Consider the following 17,771-nt stretch of genomic DNA (forward strand, 5'->3'; position numbering starts at 1 on the left):
ATGAAGTAACAGGGAAGAATCTTCTCTGTCAATGAAACCATACTGATGTGCTATGATGAGAAGCACATTTTTAATCTCTTCAACAGAAACTGTCTCAGAAGGCTAACTAACAGCAGTCTGGACAATATTTTTGATATCCCATTCCAGCTCTATTGTCTGGTACCGCTACAATCAATGGCAATACACAACAGGAGAAAACAGAGTGCATATCATCTAGTAGATGTACTAAACCCTGGGAGAACAAGCATTCTTTTTCTGCCTATCAAAGATAATTACATACTGAAGTGTGTTCTGCATGGTATTAAAATGGCTTTAGGCACTATTGTCAGACTTTTCTAAGAGAGAGTTAATTCTTACAAACCCCAACTGTGTTTCTCCTCCAGACCACGTATCCACCATTTACTTCCTGAGTTTTGGCTATGTAATTTCTAAAGTATAAATTCAGATAAATATACATTTCATTATATTCTTATGTTTATAAAATACCTCATGCAAACACTAAATGTTCTATTCACTGCATATACTTTTAAAAATTATTTCTTTTATGCTCACAAGATGAGCAACTGAAAAAAATTACACATAACCTAAAGCACATATTATAAACTCAGCTTATCAACAGGAATGTTATTCACTACTTTTTTAAGCTCTCAGAAGACCTGGACACAGAGCTGATTCACACAGCTATTTACTGGTCGACAGAACAGCATAATAAGCATTAAGTTCCACTGGACAAATAGGAAAGATTAAGTCTAATAACAACAGTAACCTTACTACATTCCTCAGACAAAAGCTAAAAGTGCACAGCCAGTAAGAGCTAAACACTGTATCAATTATGACAGGAAAACCAACCTCTGCAAGTGCTTTTTCTTTTATCTTAATATATGAACCATTGGAACAGCCTTAGACCATGTACTTAGGCCATTAAAGTTTTTACTTTGGGAAGAATGAGGATTTATTTTTTTTTTTCGTGGTGTGGTGTCCTTTAGCATTTCCATTCATTTGTAAGATGCACTGTTTTCTATGAATATTATTTCACATTAGGCCTCCTTTGCCTGCAATGCATCTATGAACATACAAGGGAACACCAATAATTAAACCTGTCTTCACAATCATAGAGATTAAGCTCCACGAGTAGCAGCACAAAGATGTTTCTGCTTCAATAACAAAGTAGACGCAGAAGCAAGTAAGAGCAAGTTTACGCAGCAAAGTGCAGAAGTGGTTTGATCATACTATTCTACAGAAAAAAAGCTACATGAAAAATACAGTTAGAATGCATTTTTTTCTACTAAGAAACATTGCAATTATCTATGTTGGACACCTCAGGGTCTTTTTGTGCTCCTAAAAGACACAGGAATCTCTGATGGCACAATGAATGGTCACTCATTGGTCACACAAAACAGATAAAAGAGTGTGGACAAGAGATTTTCCAGATTCCCTGTGATGCTTCTGTATCAAAATGCCACTAAACCAAAAATTTTACTTCAGTATCCTTTTCACCTGCAGCATCAGCACTTCCTTACACTAACTACATTAGGTTAAATCCATACCTTTTTCATAAGGAGTTCTAACGCTTCAGAGACTACTGTTTTTAAATTGATGGCTGCAAATATTCACATATTGGGAAAAATCCTTATTTGCTTTACAGAAATTTCCACTACTTCCTGAAGATATTTAATTTTTAAATTATCACTGTTGATTTGGCCTGGTTAATCTTTACTTCAGAGTTTTATTTTTGTGTATTTAATACAGATTTACCTTCATTATTTTCTGTTGCTCAAACTCAACTTCTACACTATTGCCTGTGGAATTTTAAATATTTCTAGGTTGAATCCAAATGACTACATTTTTGCAATATTTTGTCTATTGTTTTTTCTCAATTCAGGGGGAAATATTGCAGATTATTCAAGGGCTGGCTAAACGCTTCCAAAAATTACTTGTCCCTGTGTCAAGAGTACATCATGTGACTGTTGAAATGATTAACATCTTAATTATGTATTCAGTTTTTCTCAAAATATGACAAAAGCAACCAAACTGCATTTATTTTGCTATAAAACAGAAAGCAGGGATATTAACTGCAACACTTAAATAGCTGCCATTTTAGTTCGGGTCTCACGTTTTCAATACTACATATCAATTTATACCATACAATCTCCAGACTAAACCCTACATTAATCTCACTTAACACATTGTGCCAAGGTGGACAAGGAGCAAGACCGAACAAAACAGTGCAAGCAATTTATCAGCTTACTTTTTGGTACCAATGTAATTAGCACACCTTAGTGATTCCATATCTATGTCCTTGGTCAAACTTCCATCTTTCTCTGGACTTAAAATTTTGTAGATACTCCTGCATCTTAATCTCAAATACCATTCTTTGCTACAGCAACCAGCTAAGGACAAATCATCACTCAAACCAATGCAACTGGTGCAATGGTCACTGCTAAGGCAGCTTCTTTGGCAGTGGCTGCAGATTCAACAGCCTCAATGGAAACCAGTGCCATTTTTCTGCAATGGCTGCGAGCAACTGGTAAAGGAAGTGCAAGGGAGTAAAAGATGAAGAGCAGAGGAGGTAAAGGAACCTCAAAAACTCTTTTATTTTTTATTAATTTCTTTTTCCCAAACTCAAATCGTAGAGCAATTTTTGTGTAAAATTCAAAGCCTAGGAAGGAAGAAAGTAATCTGCACTATAAAAATATGTTCATCTATTTCTTTATGCTCAAACCTACAGACAAATGCATTCCAAGCATTTCAAGCCGTATCCTTAGCAAAGAAGCAAGGAAAAGGAAAACTTAAAAACTGACACATTCCAGCAGACTCACTATTTTTGCTCTGGTGAAAGTGAACAAACAATAAAAATGCATTTTAACCTATTATATATTTTTATAAAATATATATTTTTATAAATATATATATTTTTATAAAATATATAAAAAAACGCAACACAAAAAACTTGGGAAAAACCCAGCATAAATCAGTTTTTCTAGCACGAGCAGCTGTTTATCACTCTTCAAGATCCTCCTGTGTTAAAAGTTTGTTTTATTTTCAGAAATACTGAAGTGTCAAGATAATGAGTTTATAAAGCCAGAAATAATTTTTTTCTTAAATATCTAACATCTTTACAAAATGCAACTTATTTACAAGTGTTTAAATAAAACCCCACTACTTAATAACATGACATTTCATTTTAATAGCCTTACTATTCTTGTTTCTTGTAGGCTGCAGACATTACCACCTCCTTCCCAGTATCGAATGACACTTCAACTACCTTGACCATATCCCAAGCAAAAAAAGAAACCCAAACATTCTTAAATCTCCCTACTAGTAAGCCAGTTTCCTTTCCTCATTTTACTCTGTTATCTTCCTCTTCTTATCTAAGTAAATTCATCACAGCAAGAAGAAACAACTATCTTTGCTTCACTTTACTGGGAGCCATGAAACAAACTGGGAAGAGACTAAAAAGTCTGAAGTTTTCTAAGAACGCTTTCAGAAGACAAACGACTTGAAGCAGACGCTGGATCTTATAATATTTTCCTATTCTTTTAATCTCTTCCTGTCTTATACGTATTCATTAAGTGGTCTTACAGAGAATGCAAACTTCCAAGGCAGCAGTATGAAGTATGACACACACAGTTTCCTTTTCTAGAGAAGTCAGTTTTAAATGTCATTTGGGAGATAAATGGTTTCTCTCTCCTTAGGACAATATGCAACTTCCCATCCACAATGCAGAATACTATTCTATCCTCTGTTATTCATTACTGCTACAAATAAACTTGTCTATTGTACAAGTGTACTAGGCTGACAAAATGGAAAACTGCATTATTTGCAACTTGGCTCCGTAAGTTTGAAAATGACAGGATACTTTATAAAACAGCAAACCACCCTTCAGTATTACTGGAGACCCCAAATTACTCCATTCCTCAATCTTCAAAAATGGATTGTACCATTTTTAAAGTGGACTTGCTTGTACAGGAGTCACTCTTAACCTTTCTGCATTTGGCTTTCAAGTCCTCCTAACAGAGGCAACAAGGCCCTGTATTACAAAGGAATATAAGAAACTTGTGTTTGTTTGTTGGTCTGTGCATTGTAACAGGCCTTCAAAAATGTTTCACGGACTTGTTACAGAGTATGACACTGTAAAATTAAACGAAACATGAATCGTTGTTCTTGTGAGGGTATAAAGACTTCACATGAGGCAAGATATTGGAACTATGCACTAGCTTACATCAAATAAACCCAACATGTCCAGCTTCCTTTTGAATTAAGTTACAATAAAAGGCATAAATTCTGTTCCCTATTTTAATTTACAGTTAGAGCTGTGTAAAAAATTATACCTTTTTTCCCCCACACTCACGATGTCAGAATACAGATTCATATTTATTTCTTCCCATTACGGCAACAAAAATTGTGACAGAACTGAAATTAAATGGACATGAATATAATTTTGTTACCTTTCTTGAAGTTGTTTTTTCTACCATGGTGCTATCGCTGTCAGAATTTTCAACTTGAACTGTTTTTGTGGACCCAAATTTGGGCATTTTATAGCTGTTTAGCTAGCTGTACCTTGTATCAGTGGGTTCATCATGTGTCTGAAAAACAAACAAACAAAATTATATAAACACACACTCTGCAGTGACATTTCAGCACAAATGTTTTTACAGCAGATGGCAGCAGAGCTGAATAGTACCCCAAAAAAGATGACTAACAATGACATCTGAGTTCAAGCGCCCCACTCATCTGTAGCTCAGACCTTGGGGCGAAAACCCAAAAGGTATGACACGGCTACTACTGGGGACAGTGTCATCAAGAAACCACCAGGTCACTTGCTGAACTGCATCTTCCCTCTAATTTACCTGTTTGGTGGACTTGAACGTTTCTGGGTGTTTGATGGCTTATTGGTTCAATATCTCACTTTATTTTATAGGTACTAAGACTAGGAAGATGCACAAGATCATTTCTAGCAACACTGTGAAGAGAAAATAAGCTTTCTAGCCTGGAAAACTACTCAAAATATTATGGTGAAAAAGTCAAATCTTGGCAATTTGCTACTCCTTCTGTTGGAACAAGAGATATATTTTAGAAGAAAAATCTAAAGGTTATACCTGATATGAGAAACCTTTATTTACACTTTATAGCAAATTACTTACATAATCCATCACCATATATATATAAAGTTTTCACTCTTCTCATCAAAGTGCCTAAGAGGAAAGGTCACACAAGAAGTAAAGCTGCATTTGACATCACTTTAAAGCTGGTGACGTTTTCCAGGTAATTTTGAATAGATGTATTGTGTTAAAAATATTTATGCGATCACAGTCTTACTGTGTCTTGTAGCAATTTCATTTTTCAGCTAGATGTCATTTCAGGTGTGACATTTCTATTGCAGCTTTACAGTTAAGATTTTGGGTTCATCATGTAACAAATTTGTTGCTGTTACAGGACCAAGGCCACTATTTTGGTTTGGAACAGGCAACTGATGACACTGGTATTTTCTCTTTGTCAGACAACTTTGAGAATTTTGCACACTAGACCCGACACACAAAACTTCCATATTCAAACAAAATTCTACACACCACATGCTCACTCATCCCTCACAAGACGTAAACTATGGGAAATTCCATTACAGAATGCTTAGCTAATATTAACACCATTGTATACAACAAAACAACATCTTGCTTTCTTATTCTTCCAGAACTGTAGAGGAAAAACAAGATGGGAAGGAAAGTTCAAAATGCTCAATCCTAAATTCAGAAAATGAGGAAATGTTGTATGAAGCCTGTTCTTTTCCTCCCTTTCCCCAACACCTGAGGGGTTATATCTGGGGGTGGTGGTCGGTTGGTTTATTTAAACGTTAACCTCAAACTTATGAAAAACTGGAAAAGCTTAATTAAAAACTGTCTCACATGCCTGAATCTTGTCTCCACTATGATACAACACTGTGAAATCTTTACTGTTCTACTCTTACCCTAGATAAAAGAAACATTAGTCTATTCCCTTTATTTATACAGTGTAAACCGCATTTATGCAGCCCTACTGATACGGCGAGTAATTGTTCATCTTTAATGGACAAAGCACACAGTTATTTGCCTTCTCTTTTTATCTGCTTTTTGTAACAGCTGCAGGAAGAAAAAAAGGTTATTGGTGCAATGCAGAGTACTCTAGAAGGAGTTTCCTGCAGTTTACAAAAACATTTCTTAATCCTAAAAGAAGCAATGAGTTACTATCTTCACAGACGATGACTACTGTGCTGATCACACCACACACAATTACCACAGCAGCAAAAATCTGCTTTCATGGGTTTAAAAAGGAAACTCAAGTCATAAACCTGCTTTTGCTCAGTTAACCTCTCAATTCCTCTCTTTAAAATCCATTTGCAACAATTCTCATTGTATATGCCATCATGAATACAACTGCTTTAAAACAGATCAATGTGTGAAAGTTATCTTTATTATTTTAATAAAAAGATTGCATAAGCTGCTGTTTTCTTTCCTGCCTTTTTTTTCTGCTACTTGACTCCCTGAAATTAGCACCATTCCTGCTTTGGTGCTCTTCACTTCCTGGGTCAGTATACCATTCCCAACACTCCTCTATCATTGACAGTAAGGAGCTCACCTTCATAAGCTTAGTAAAATTTATTAGTTTAGACTTGGCCCCATTCCTCTTATTTGCCTCACCAGCAGGGACTAAAACACATTAACTGAACAAGAGTTCCTACTTCACAAAAAGCCCAGCCTCTCCCTGCAGGTCCTTTCAAGTCCTACTGAACAGAAATAGTTTATTTTTAAAAATGGTAGACCAAGAGGGTGACAAAAATGTCTTCAAAACAAATTTAAAGATATTTTAAAATAATACAGTTAGTACAAATAATACACAAATATAAGGAAATGAAAACAGAAAGCACAGAATGGATGTTTCCATTTTCTTCACCACATGATCAAAATTAAATCTGAATTCATTCAATTCTTGACCCCAAGCCAATTAGGTTTTGAAGAGAAAACTGCTTTTGAAGTTCACTAAAACTGAGTATCATATGCTGGATTATCAAAGCAGAACATCCCAACTATGCCACCGACACATGGCAGTATTTCCACTACATATTTTATGCACTAGGTTGCTATTTCATAATCCCTGTCTGAAATACTTTTCAAACAGACATAAATGCTTCAAATATTTGAGGAAAAAAACCTACTTTTCACAAATGGTATCTATTTCATCTAGTATGTATTACAATAAAATTCTGACCTTAAGAAGTGATTTTACTGATGTTTTAACCATATTTCTGTTTGCCTGCAGTTCAGTGCCATTTCAATTCATGTGCTGAACACAGTCAGTGAACACTTATATTCAAAGTGAAAACGTAGAACAATAGCAGGTTCTTCCAAGGAAACCTAGATTTGTCTGCTTTGAGTTTCTTTAAGGCCTGTTTCTTAACACAATTACTGGTTTATTAAGCAGTCTTGACGGCATATTTCAAATCACCCAAACCCTAAATTAGAAGTTGAACACTCTACATTGAAATTGTTCTCCTCTGTCGCAGCAAGTGACGCCATCACTTTTCATCTGACAAACAGGCACAGCCATGCTTTTTCTCCAACACACTGATCTATTTTATACTTTTCAATAATACACATAGTCTGCTTCCCACTAAAAGAACTTCTCTACATGTAACAAAATCAGATATTCTGATTTTATGTTTGGATGTCTACATTTGGACATCTTTCCTGCACATTAATTATCAGTTATCAATGTCTTATTGTTTGAAATATGATTAAGTTTTGTCTCAATAATTTTTCACCTAAAAGAACTAAAAAATTCTGTTTTCTCCTTAAAGTAACAAATGCAAGCACTTTGACAGATCTACAGGCAATGATATAAAAGGCTATGATTATTTAATAAAAAAAACTATCCTCAAACCCACATAACCTCCCCCACACCAAATACCAGAATTTCAGGCATAATTAGCATCAGAAAATTAGGCACATAATCAATCTCTAATACCAACAAGTTACTGCATTAATTTGTACAAGCCTACATCTAGCACTAATGAAAGGGCATGCCTTCACCTATGTAAAAAATCAGAGAATTGATGCAATACTCCAATACTGCCACTGCTGTTCAACCCCTTTATGAGAGATTTTGCTTTCAGCCCAGCCACCTGAGAAACTGGGGACAACGTTTATTACATGCATATGTTTGTTTCACCAACGACTTTCAAGCCTGTAGATGGATGTTCTTTAAATCTGACAGCAGAGGAAAGTTTTCAAATAAATTAAGCCCTCACGAATTGAATGGAAAAAAAGTGGCTGGTGGATAATAATAAACAACAACAACAATAATCTGTCTCTGTTTCCCAAAGGAGAGTTTCAACATGAGCTTCATGCTGTTATAAATGACTACACTGCCAGGTCAACTCAACAATGAAGTATTTTATTACCCAGGGATGGGGAGCTGGGTAATATAGCACTGGGTGCGCGGGGAGCTCCTGCTCTACCAACACGCACGCTAAACCACGCTTGCCACACCTTTTTATACATTTGTTTCATGCATATTCATTTAGCCTCATGAATATTACAATCACCTTCAAGAATGTTCCTCCATGCATGTTCACTTAGCCTCATGAATATTACAATCACCTTCGAGAATGTTCCTCCATGCATGTTCATTTAGTCTCATGAATAGTACAACCATCTTGGAGAATGTTCCTTCCCCTTAGTGCACCCAGCCCCTCCTGGATTGCCCAGGGACTCTCAAGAGCTCCTCCCCGAGGCTCCGTGAACACAGACCCCCTCCCCATCCCAACACACCAGTCTGTACAATCCAATACAGCTAAACCTTGCACAAATGTTAAACCGTGAATTTTGTGAAATGCTTAAACTTGAAGATAAACATTCACAACTTCACAATTGCCGCCCTTTCCTGTCATGCTGACAGGAATCTCCTTAATATCCATTCTCACAATGCCATATTGCATGTAAAGAAACTCCACATGAAATGGCCTTTTATAAACGACTTTCCCTCCTTTCCCTTACTCACAGAGGAATCTTCAGTGGAGACCTGCATGTTACCAGGGTCAATCAACGATAAGACATAATTCTGTAAGAAATTGAGCATCACTAGTTGTGGTGCTCACAGACCTACTTGTTTCCTTTCTAATTTACAATGCGTGCTTGCCCTTATATTCCTGTATGTCTTCCCATAACACATGCAGCAAAACATACATGATGCTTAAGGAAGGTTTTCTTTGGTAGCCCTCTTGTACAGTTGATCTTGAAGGTTAGATGACTGCTGTCAGCAAACAAATGGGGTACAAGACTGAATTGCTACGAGAATATTATTAGTAGATGGGTTAATTTCTAAGATATTGCATTTCTCTTTGAGCTCCAGAATGCATCTGCATTTAAAAAGCAGGGGATCTAGAAGAATGCAATCTTCTCAAACACCTCTGTTCTTCTCTATTTCCCACAACTTATTTCATCTCCAGAAGAAAAAAATTATAAGAAACATCCCTTTCTTCCAAGAGGGATTTACTCCAGACTGGGAAACATTGAATCAACTGTACAAAACTTCTGCTATAAATATTTGACTGGAGTGCTTCAGAGCGTTTTGCTAAAATTAAACTTATGAAAATGACAGCTAAGGCTATTTCTATATTAGCAAGAAGTAGAGAATTACCAAGAGTGGATCTGCAGAGTGGAACAGCTGGTAACAAAAATTCAGAATTTACACTAGTCACATTTAGCAGTTTTGCTGCGGAACAGTTCTAGTGCAGACCCATGTACTAAGCACACATTAAGGATTGGAGTACATTCAGCACATTCCTGAACACATCTCTTGGCTTACAACAATAGGAATCAAGCTCTGAAACCACTGCATGGAGCAAATTAAACTGCAGTGAGGAGAGAGAAGGATAGTTGCTCTAAAGGTGTATTTCTGATTGAAATTAATACATTGACACATATTTCCTCTTAGCGATCTCCCTCCCACCCCAAGACTCTGACTCTTCCAAGTTTCTTTAGAAATGACCGTTATGATCTAGATCTCAAAGCTATTACAAGTCTAGTACAGAAAGGGGGAAAAAAAAAATAAAAAAATCAGTGGATGCGTATAACAGAGACATCTAAGAACAGCTGAGCTGAGGGAAAAACAGGAAAAAGCCGACATTACATATTCTGTTCAGAGAAAGCCAGCTGGCCAACCCTTATGTACATACTGGCTAATTAAGAAGTATGTAGGTTGCTCCTGCCTAGCCATGCCAAATGTTATTTGTATTCTGGTGGGAGTGTCAAATGCAGCTGAGGTTAATGCACTGGGAGAAAGGGAATGGATATAGCACAAAGCATCAAAATTCACAGAAAATTGGGCTTTTTAAATACTGTAAGGAACACAGTTTAAGCAAAAAGACATTAGCAAAAAGATTTTAATTTAACTAAGTTTAACGCTGTTTAGGTTTGGTTTTAATCTTAACAGGAAAATGCAAATTACTTAAGCATTTTATTTCACAATAAAAGCATCCTTCAGTAAACATAAAAGAGAACTGATTTTTTTTCCAAAAGAGAGGTTAAACTCCAGCATTACTAGTGCTGAAACATGATGGTGTACATAGCAGTACTGTCAATCTTTTTTCTTCTTACAGAACTCAGTGCCTCTATACAGTTACTTAATCATAACCTATTATTATACAACAAAATCACTCCTGAGCAGACTACAGTCCGTGTGTTAAATCAGATTGACATTTACTTTTTCACCTATAGTGTCCAGTAAGAAAAGAGAGTTCAAGATAGAACAAGCGACTATTTAGAATACTTTGATTAGGGGCTGAGGATGCGCTAAGAGGCACAAGATGAGGAGCTTGGTACTGTGGGGAAAGAGACCAGTGAGGTCTGAGTACGTGGACGTACAACATGCAGTAGCAGAGTAACAAAGTCCAATGGTATAGAGCTGGGCTTTTCTGGTTTGGGAAGCTGAACACCATGTATATGAAAAGAACAGCTATATTTTCACCCAACATTTCCCACAAGGAACTAAGCCTAATGAGGAGTAAGGTTTTGGATTAGTTAAATGGGAGAATGTGACTGTGATGAGCGAACAGCAGAGTAAGACACTTGAGAGCACAGGTAAGAAAGGATTATGCTTGGGAGGAAAGCACAGCAGATTCCATGATCAACACACAAGATTTGTTTTTCCCTAGATCACAGAACATAAACCAAAAATTCTTATATCTTGCCACTTCTGTAGGCCTGTAAAAAACCACAAGTGTTGCATCTTCTTTTAATTTTAATGGAGAATCACAGAATCATTTAGTTTGGAAAAGACTTTTAAGATCATCAACTGTAAACCTAAGACTGCCACCACTAAACCATTTGCCTAGGCACCACATTCACACACCTTCTAAATCCCTCCAGGGATGGCGATTCAACCACTTCCCTGGGCAGCCAATGCTTAACAAATCCTTACAGGGAAGTAATATTTCCTAGCATCCAGTCTAAACTTTCCCTGGTGCTACTGGAGGCCATGCCCTCTCAGCCTATCACTTGTCACTTGGAAGAGACCAACATCCACCTCGCTACAACCTCCTTTCACGCAACCGTAGAGAGTGATAAGCCTCCTTTTCTCTAGAGTAAACAGCCCCAGTTCCTTCAGCTGCTCCTCACAAGGCTTGTGCCTCAGACCCTTCCTTCCTTCCCCTCCTTTGGATGTGCTCCAGTCTGATGTCTTTCTCGTAGTCAGAGGCCTAAAACTGAACACAGTATTTGAGGTGTGGCCTCACCAGTGCCAAGTACAGGGAGACCATCCTTTCCCTACGCCCGCTGGCCACACCATTTCTGATACAAGCCAGGATTCTGTTGGCCTTCTTGGCCACCTAGGCACACTGCTGACTCTCATTCAGCCAGCTGTTGACCAACACCCCCAGCTCCTTTTCTGCCAATCAGCTTTCCAGCCATCCTTCCCCAAGACTGGAGCATTGCCTGGGGCTGTTGTGACCTAAATGCAGGACATTGTTGAACCCCATACAGCTGGCCTCAGCCCACCAATCCAGCCAATCCAGATTGCTCTGCAGCACCTTTGAGCTCAGTACTGTGGGCAGCCGTCCACAAACTTGGATAGATATACTTGTAGAAATATACTTGTAGAAATGAAATCTTAAACACTGCTGATGTTCCACAACAATGTCAAAGTGAAGGTACAGGATGGGACATTACCCAGGGCATGCAGCATATTTGCCACTAACAGAAGAGCTGGACTAGGGGATCCTATGCCCTTCTGAGCTTAAGGAGGGAAGTAGTGTCTAGTTCAGTGTTTCAAACCTAGTAAGCTCCATCAGGCTTACTGTAACTGGACTTCACATCAGAACCAATAAATACAGTCAGCAGGAGGCGGGCACTGCAAGAAACATCTTGAGAGCAGCATTGTCAGGAGACAGTAACAGTATCTGGAATACAGCCAAGAAGAATGTAGGGGAGAAAAGGTACTAAGAAAGATGATGAAGGTCATCTTGCACTTTAGGAAAGTGCCAGAAGACCCAGACACAGTGTTCTGCTGGATCCACTCACCTTATCCCTTTCCGTCTCTTCCCACCCCATCCCCTGTCCATTTTCTTCACCTAGCCAGTTACATTTCCCACTTACACTTACATTGCTGTAATAGAGAAGGTTGACATCCCAAAACAAAGTATACGGAAGAACATCTTCCAGATAAGGCTTATAATTCCACATAAAGGCATACTGTGACATTCTCACAACTGGTATATTTTCTGATCACCTGAAAATTAGCAAGTTTTGGGTAAGGAGAGTAGAGGTCAAGATCACCTTCTCAAGAAACATCTCCCTAAACTGTCCTTTGTTACACAGGTCACTTCAGTAAAGTGAAAGAAGATTCCTCTGAAAGATGATCAAGCATTTTTCTCCATCGACAGAAAAAGATGCAAGCTGGCCATGAAACCCAGTCCTTTGAATAGTAAATGCAGCCTACTATAAAGAATCTCATTAGAACATTACACAAAATACTGTTCTGAAATTTCAGAATGAGTGGTGACCATAGCCACAAAAATACTAGACTTTGTACCACGTTTTTGATTGCAGAGGGCTATATAAACACAGCTATTCTATAACCACTGCAGCAATTTATTCGATCTTTGCAATGAAGACAAAGAAAGGGCTATAAAAGCTTCATTTGAGCAAAATTAATTTTAGGTTTCTGCCAAACACTCCTGTGAAAACAAAGTTACTTAGATCACAAAAATGACTTCTGATCATATAGTAACCAAGAGTGCTGCTAGAGTCCAGTGCCCTAGAAAGTAGCACACGTTACTGCTAGTTAGGATCACTGAACAACTTAACTGCCAAGGTGCTGAGGTCAAAGCTGACTAGGTATGAGATCTATATAGTAAGACATCTTTTCCAGAACCTGGTAATACATTAGACGTATGCTGCTATAACCGACGAAACACGCACTGAAGTACATCCCTACTGGCAAGCCTGCCTCCTGCTGCAGACTAGAAGCATACTGTCCTTCACAAGCTTAAACAAGAACACACCGTGGAAAAAGAAAGATTAAGTAAGAGGCTATTTACATGTGTTATACCATTTAAGACTAAGTTTTTAACGTTAACACGTCTTGTACACGGCGTGCACTGAAATACCATCAAGAACAATGAAAAGAACAATTTACCAGGCACCTTTTGCTCTACGCTCCATGGCGTCTCACTGTATTTGCAATTCAGTCCTCTAGCAGTAACCAGCATATAAATGACTAAATATTACTGGCTTTAGCACACCAATTTAGCATGTTGAAGAGAACAGTGCCTGAACGATACATGCAGTGGCTTTTACAGATGAAAGGTGACAAGAACACTTTTATTTGGAAAACATTCACAAGCTCTTTTCACACAGTAGTGACAGTTCAATCCATACAGATTCCAGTGTCAGGTTATGATGAAAGAACTAAGCTCCAACACAATCTCAAACTAACGGTGCCTAAGGCAACAGTCTGTTGTGGTATTAAGTGCAAATACAGGACCCAGCATGGACATGAGTCACAAATTTGGCAGATTTTACAGCATTTGACAATAAAATATCACAAAACCCTTTCAGTCCAGAAGTGAGGAATTCTTTTTATTACAATTTTCCTCCTAGATTTGCACAATATTTGAGAAAACTTTGTGGCTAGAACATGCAATGCTCAGCTCAGTTTTACTCCTTTCTTTGCTATACCTATTGTGCAATCTCAGAAAAAGTGCCTCACCCCTCCCCTGCTGCATTTTTCCCTGCTGGATTTTAGACAGTACACTAAAAAACAAAGAAAACAAAACACAGCCTAACATAAACACATCTTTCAGAAATAAATGCCATGAGATAACATGGATATGTACATTTTGGAGATTTCTCAGATCCTAGCTAATATATGGAATGGACTACTAGGCTCACTGTCCTATAAGAGAGTATTCTACACTTTAATTTTAAATACTTGAGATCCAAACATATAAGGACTGCAAAAATCTTTCTGTAGTAAGAAAAATACGATATTTTAACACCTTTTTATAGAGCTGTCCTTGTATAATTAAATAGGAATGGGCAGAGACAACTCAGAATCTCCAGAACAGCTTTTAGCGTACTCTGAAGTACCTACTCATCGGATGCCAGACTACGCTACTCAGGGCAATGATGAAGTCTCTAAAAAACAGCCAACACAGGCAGCAAGAAAGATTTTCCAATACTTCAGCTGGAACTCACCACTACTTCCTACCAAAATAAAGAATGTGTCTCATAGTCTAGGAATTTCTACTAGGAAGAGTAAAAAAATCAGAGGACATACAACTCTTTCAATATGAAGAAAACACAAGACAATTAGCAGGGCTTTTGTTGCACTTGCCGATACAGAACCTTGGGTCCTATCCCGAAGACCTTCAAAGTCATCTCTGAAAAGCCTGAGTTTACCTGTGTTTGGTTTCAAGTATCAAGTTCCACAGATTTCACAATACTCTTCAAATTATTTTCCATGCTAACAGCAGCATCTAGACTTATCAACCTCCTTCGAAATATGCTGTATTAAAGAACATCACTGCATTTGAAGTTTTTTGATTGAGTTTTAGAAAGTTTTGGTTGGTTTCATTTGGGTTGAGAGCCTTGGGGGTTTTTTGTTTGTTTGTTTGTTTTTGTTTTGTTTTTTTTTTAACTAAGCACATGCTTACCAAAGAACACAAGAACCTCATTGTTCATAGAATTAAAGAACAGTTAAAGTTACGGGACACCTGGAGGTCATCTAAGTCCCTCAGTTATGTAGTCAGTCAGGTATTTTCAGCTGTCCTTGTACCTCATATAGGCCAGGTTGAGTTTGTTACTTGGGCAGGAAAAGAATGGTAAAAGAAACCATGGAAAATACAAACCTTCCTGTTCTAGGCTAATTGTAGGTGTCTATAAATCATGCAGCGGAGTTTTATTAGCAGCACACTGTAGAACAAGAAAAAACTTTGGCCCAAAACTTAATTTACAAAATCTTATTCACTAAGTGAAAAAAACCACACCCCAACATGCCTTTGAGATTTGTTGCCTGGATTGACTTGAAATTTAAAGGTACTAGTAGTTCACAATTTACAGATAGATTCAGATTAGATAGGAGGAAGAAAGTTTTTCCTGTGAAGGTGGTGAGGTGGTTGCTCAGAGAAGTCATGAAAACCCCATTCCTGGAGGTATCGGGACCAGGTTGGATGAAGCTTTAAGCAACCTGATCCAGCGGGAGATGTTGCTGCCCATGGCAGGGGAGTTGGAACTGGATGATTTTTAAGGTCCCTTCCAGCCCAGACCATTTTACGATTCTATGATCGTGCTTCAATAATAGCTGTATCAGAGCAAGAGACCTCTCTTCTTTCATATCACAGCAAATCATTAGAATATAGCTGTGCATCTTTCTGTAATGTTTTCTTGCAACTACACTTTCACTAAATGTCAACCAAATATGGACTGAAACTCCTACTGGAGTAGCACTGGATGTATCTCATCCTCAAATATGTTTAACTAAAACTCAAAAAAAATCTACCTGTCAGAATGAAACCAACACACCGACACTGATTTGCTTCTTAAAGTAAAAAGAAAACAAGACAAAACAAATTAGATTTTTAGGGTATCCTACAACTCTGATTTTTTTTTTATACTTCCTTCGACAAGATCATGCAATATATTCATTTGCTAAACATTCCTTTTAAGCTAGTTTAGCCATTAATGCTCCTGCTGAAACGTTTAAGTAGCACTCAAGACAAAACGTGTACTTCAACTGTCTGTGATTATTCATATGACTGGCAAAGGCAAATTCTCATAGCAACTGAAGAAACTTGCTTTTGTTGCTGTGTGAACATTTTTAGCAAGCTGGTGAAGTTCTGAGGAACCACTGACCAGAAACACATGTAGCAGGTGGCAAGTGGCTACACTTTCTTCCAGAGAAAGACAATCTATTTATCACTTATACCACTATCCTCTGCTATTTCAGTTTGCCTTCATTTCCAGCTTCTTAAAGAGAAGGAAATGTCTACAACACTTTTTTTTTTAATTAAAAAAAAAATCATCCTACATAAAAAGGACAACACCACAGAACTTGCTATCTGTAAATCAAAACGGAGAATAAGAAGGGTCAGGCTCCCCCTCCTTTCACAGATACTAATTTATTTTCAAAATATCACTGGAAGATGAGAATTCATTACTTCCTTTATTTTACAGATGGTGTGTTAAGTTCACAAAAATAATGAGGTCAAAAGCTTGACTAATTTGCCATACCCATAACACATTACAGGCTTTATTTTCCAGATTATTTCATGTTAGATAGCACTTTATACTTGGTGAGACCATAGCTACTGGTGACTACAATTTCCACTTCTGCAAGCAACTCCTCTTCCCTCTCACTGCAAAAGTAAAAAAGGTAAAACAGTCTCAAAGCAGTTATCCACTTTTCCTGAAGTTTCCAGACTCAAATTGATTCTGAGATCATCCCACTAAAAATGTCACTCCACATATCAAGATCGTGAAAAAAAAAAAAAAAGTCTTGTTGATATCAGACTTCTGAGCTCATAAGGAATTAATTATTGTTTATGCCTTGCCAAGACACTGAAAACCATGAAAACTCAACATTTTGTCAAAATATCCTTGCAGGTGCTATGCCAAACAATCTAGTCTTGCTTGGCATGAGAGCTAAAAATTATTAAGAGAACATGACAGAGGTAAATAAACAAAAGTATCCCAGTTATCTATAAAAGACCTTTAGTGTTCTTCCACACAGATAACCTAATGTGGAAGAACTAGAGAAAACAAATGCACTAGGCTCTGCTTCTACTTTAATATTTAGTATACTACTGTGAAGTCTTAAAGTAGAAGTATCCCATAAGGTGTCATTTTCAGAGGACACGGCACTCTCAAAGAATACATTTAGATTCGTGGACCCAAAACCTGGGCAAACCCATGTGCATCAAGCTCTCTCCAAAAGAAGACACCAAGAGAGTGCCTCCAAAGACCCGGTAAGGCGCTGAGAAAAGATATGACACAAAATTAGTAGGGAGGCAATGAAATCTTTCCCAGCTGACTCTTGAACATTTCCTAGGACATTAAATCCCTTCCTGACTTTAGAGAGGGGAAAAAAAAAAAAAGCTATGGGAATTAATTTGTTTACATAATGTCATTTAGGGTGAAAACCAGTGTTTACAAACATGGCCTACACTGGTGGTATGACCCTGAAAACAGGCAAGTGGGGAAGATGGCACTTAGCAACTCACATCCCAAAAAAAGATTTGATAT

At 37.6% G+C, this 17,771-nt stretch overlaps 1 protein-coding gene across 2 annotated transcripts in view; it reads right to left on the reverse strand.

Annotated features, from left to right (window-relative positions):
- Positions 1 to 17,771, reverse strand: part of ANKRD12 (ankyrin repeat domain 12) — a 69,309-nt gene that overhangs the window by 43,085 nt on the left and 8,453 nt on the right. Inside the window, exon 2 of one of the 2 annotated variants that reach the window (XM_069853844.1) lies at positions 4,449 to 4,586. In XM_069853844.1, coding sequence (XP_069709945.1) covers positions 4,449 to 4,535 — 87 coding nt within the window. In that variant the 5' untranslated portion in view covers positions 4,536 to 4,586. Of the gene's footprint in view, positions 1 to 4,448; positions 4,589 to 17,771 lie in introns of those variants that run through there. The other variant, XM_069853845.1, reaches the window with a different exon arrangement.

Source organism: Phaenicophaeus curvirostris, chromosome 3 (assembly GCF_032191515.1).
Source record: "Phaenicophaeus curvirostris isolate KB17595 chromosome 3, BPBGC_Pcur_1.0, whole genome shotgun sequence".
Lineage (NCBI taxonomy): Eukaryota > Metazoa > Chordata > Aves > Cuculiformes > Cuculidae > Phaenicophaeus > Phaenicophaeus curvirostris.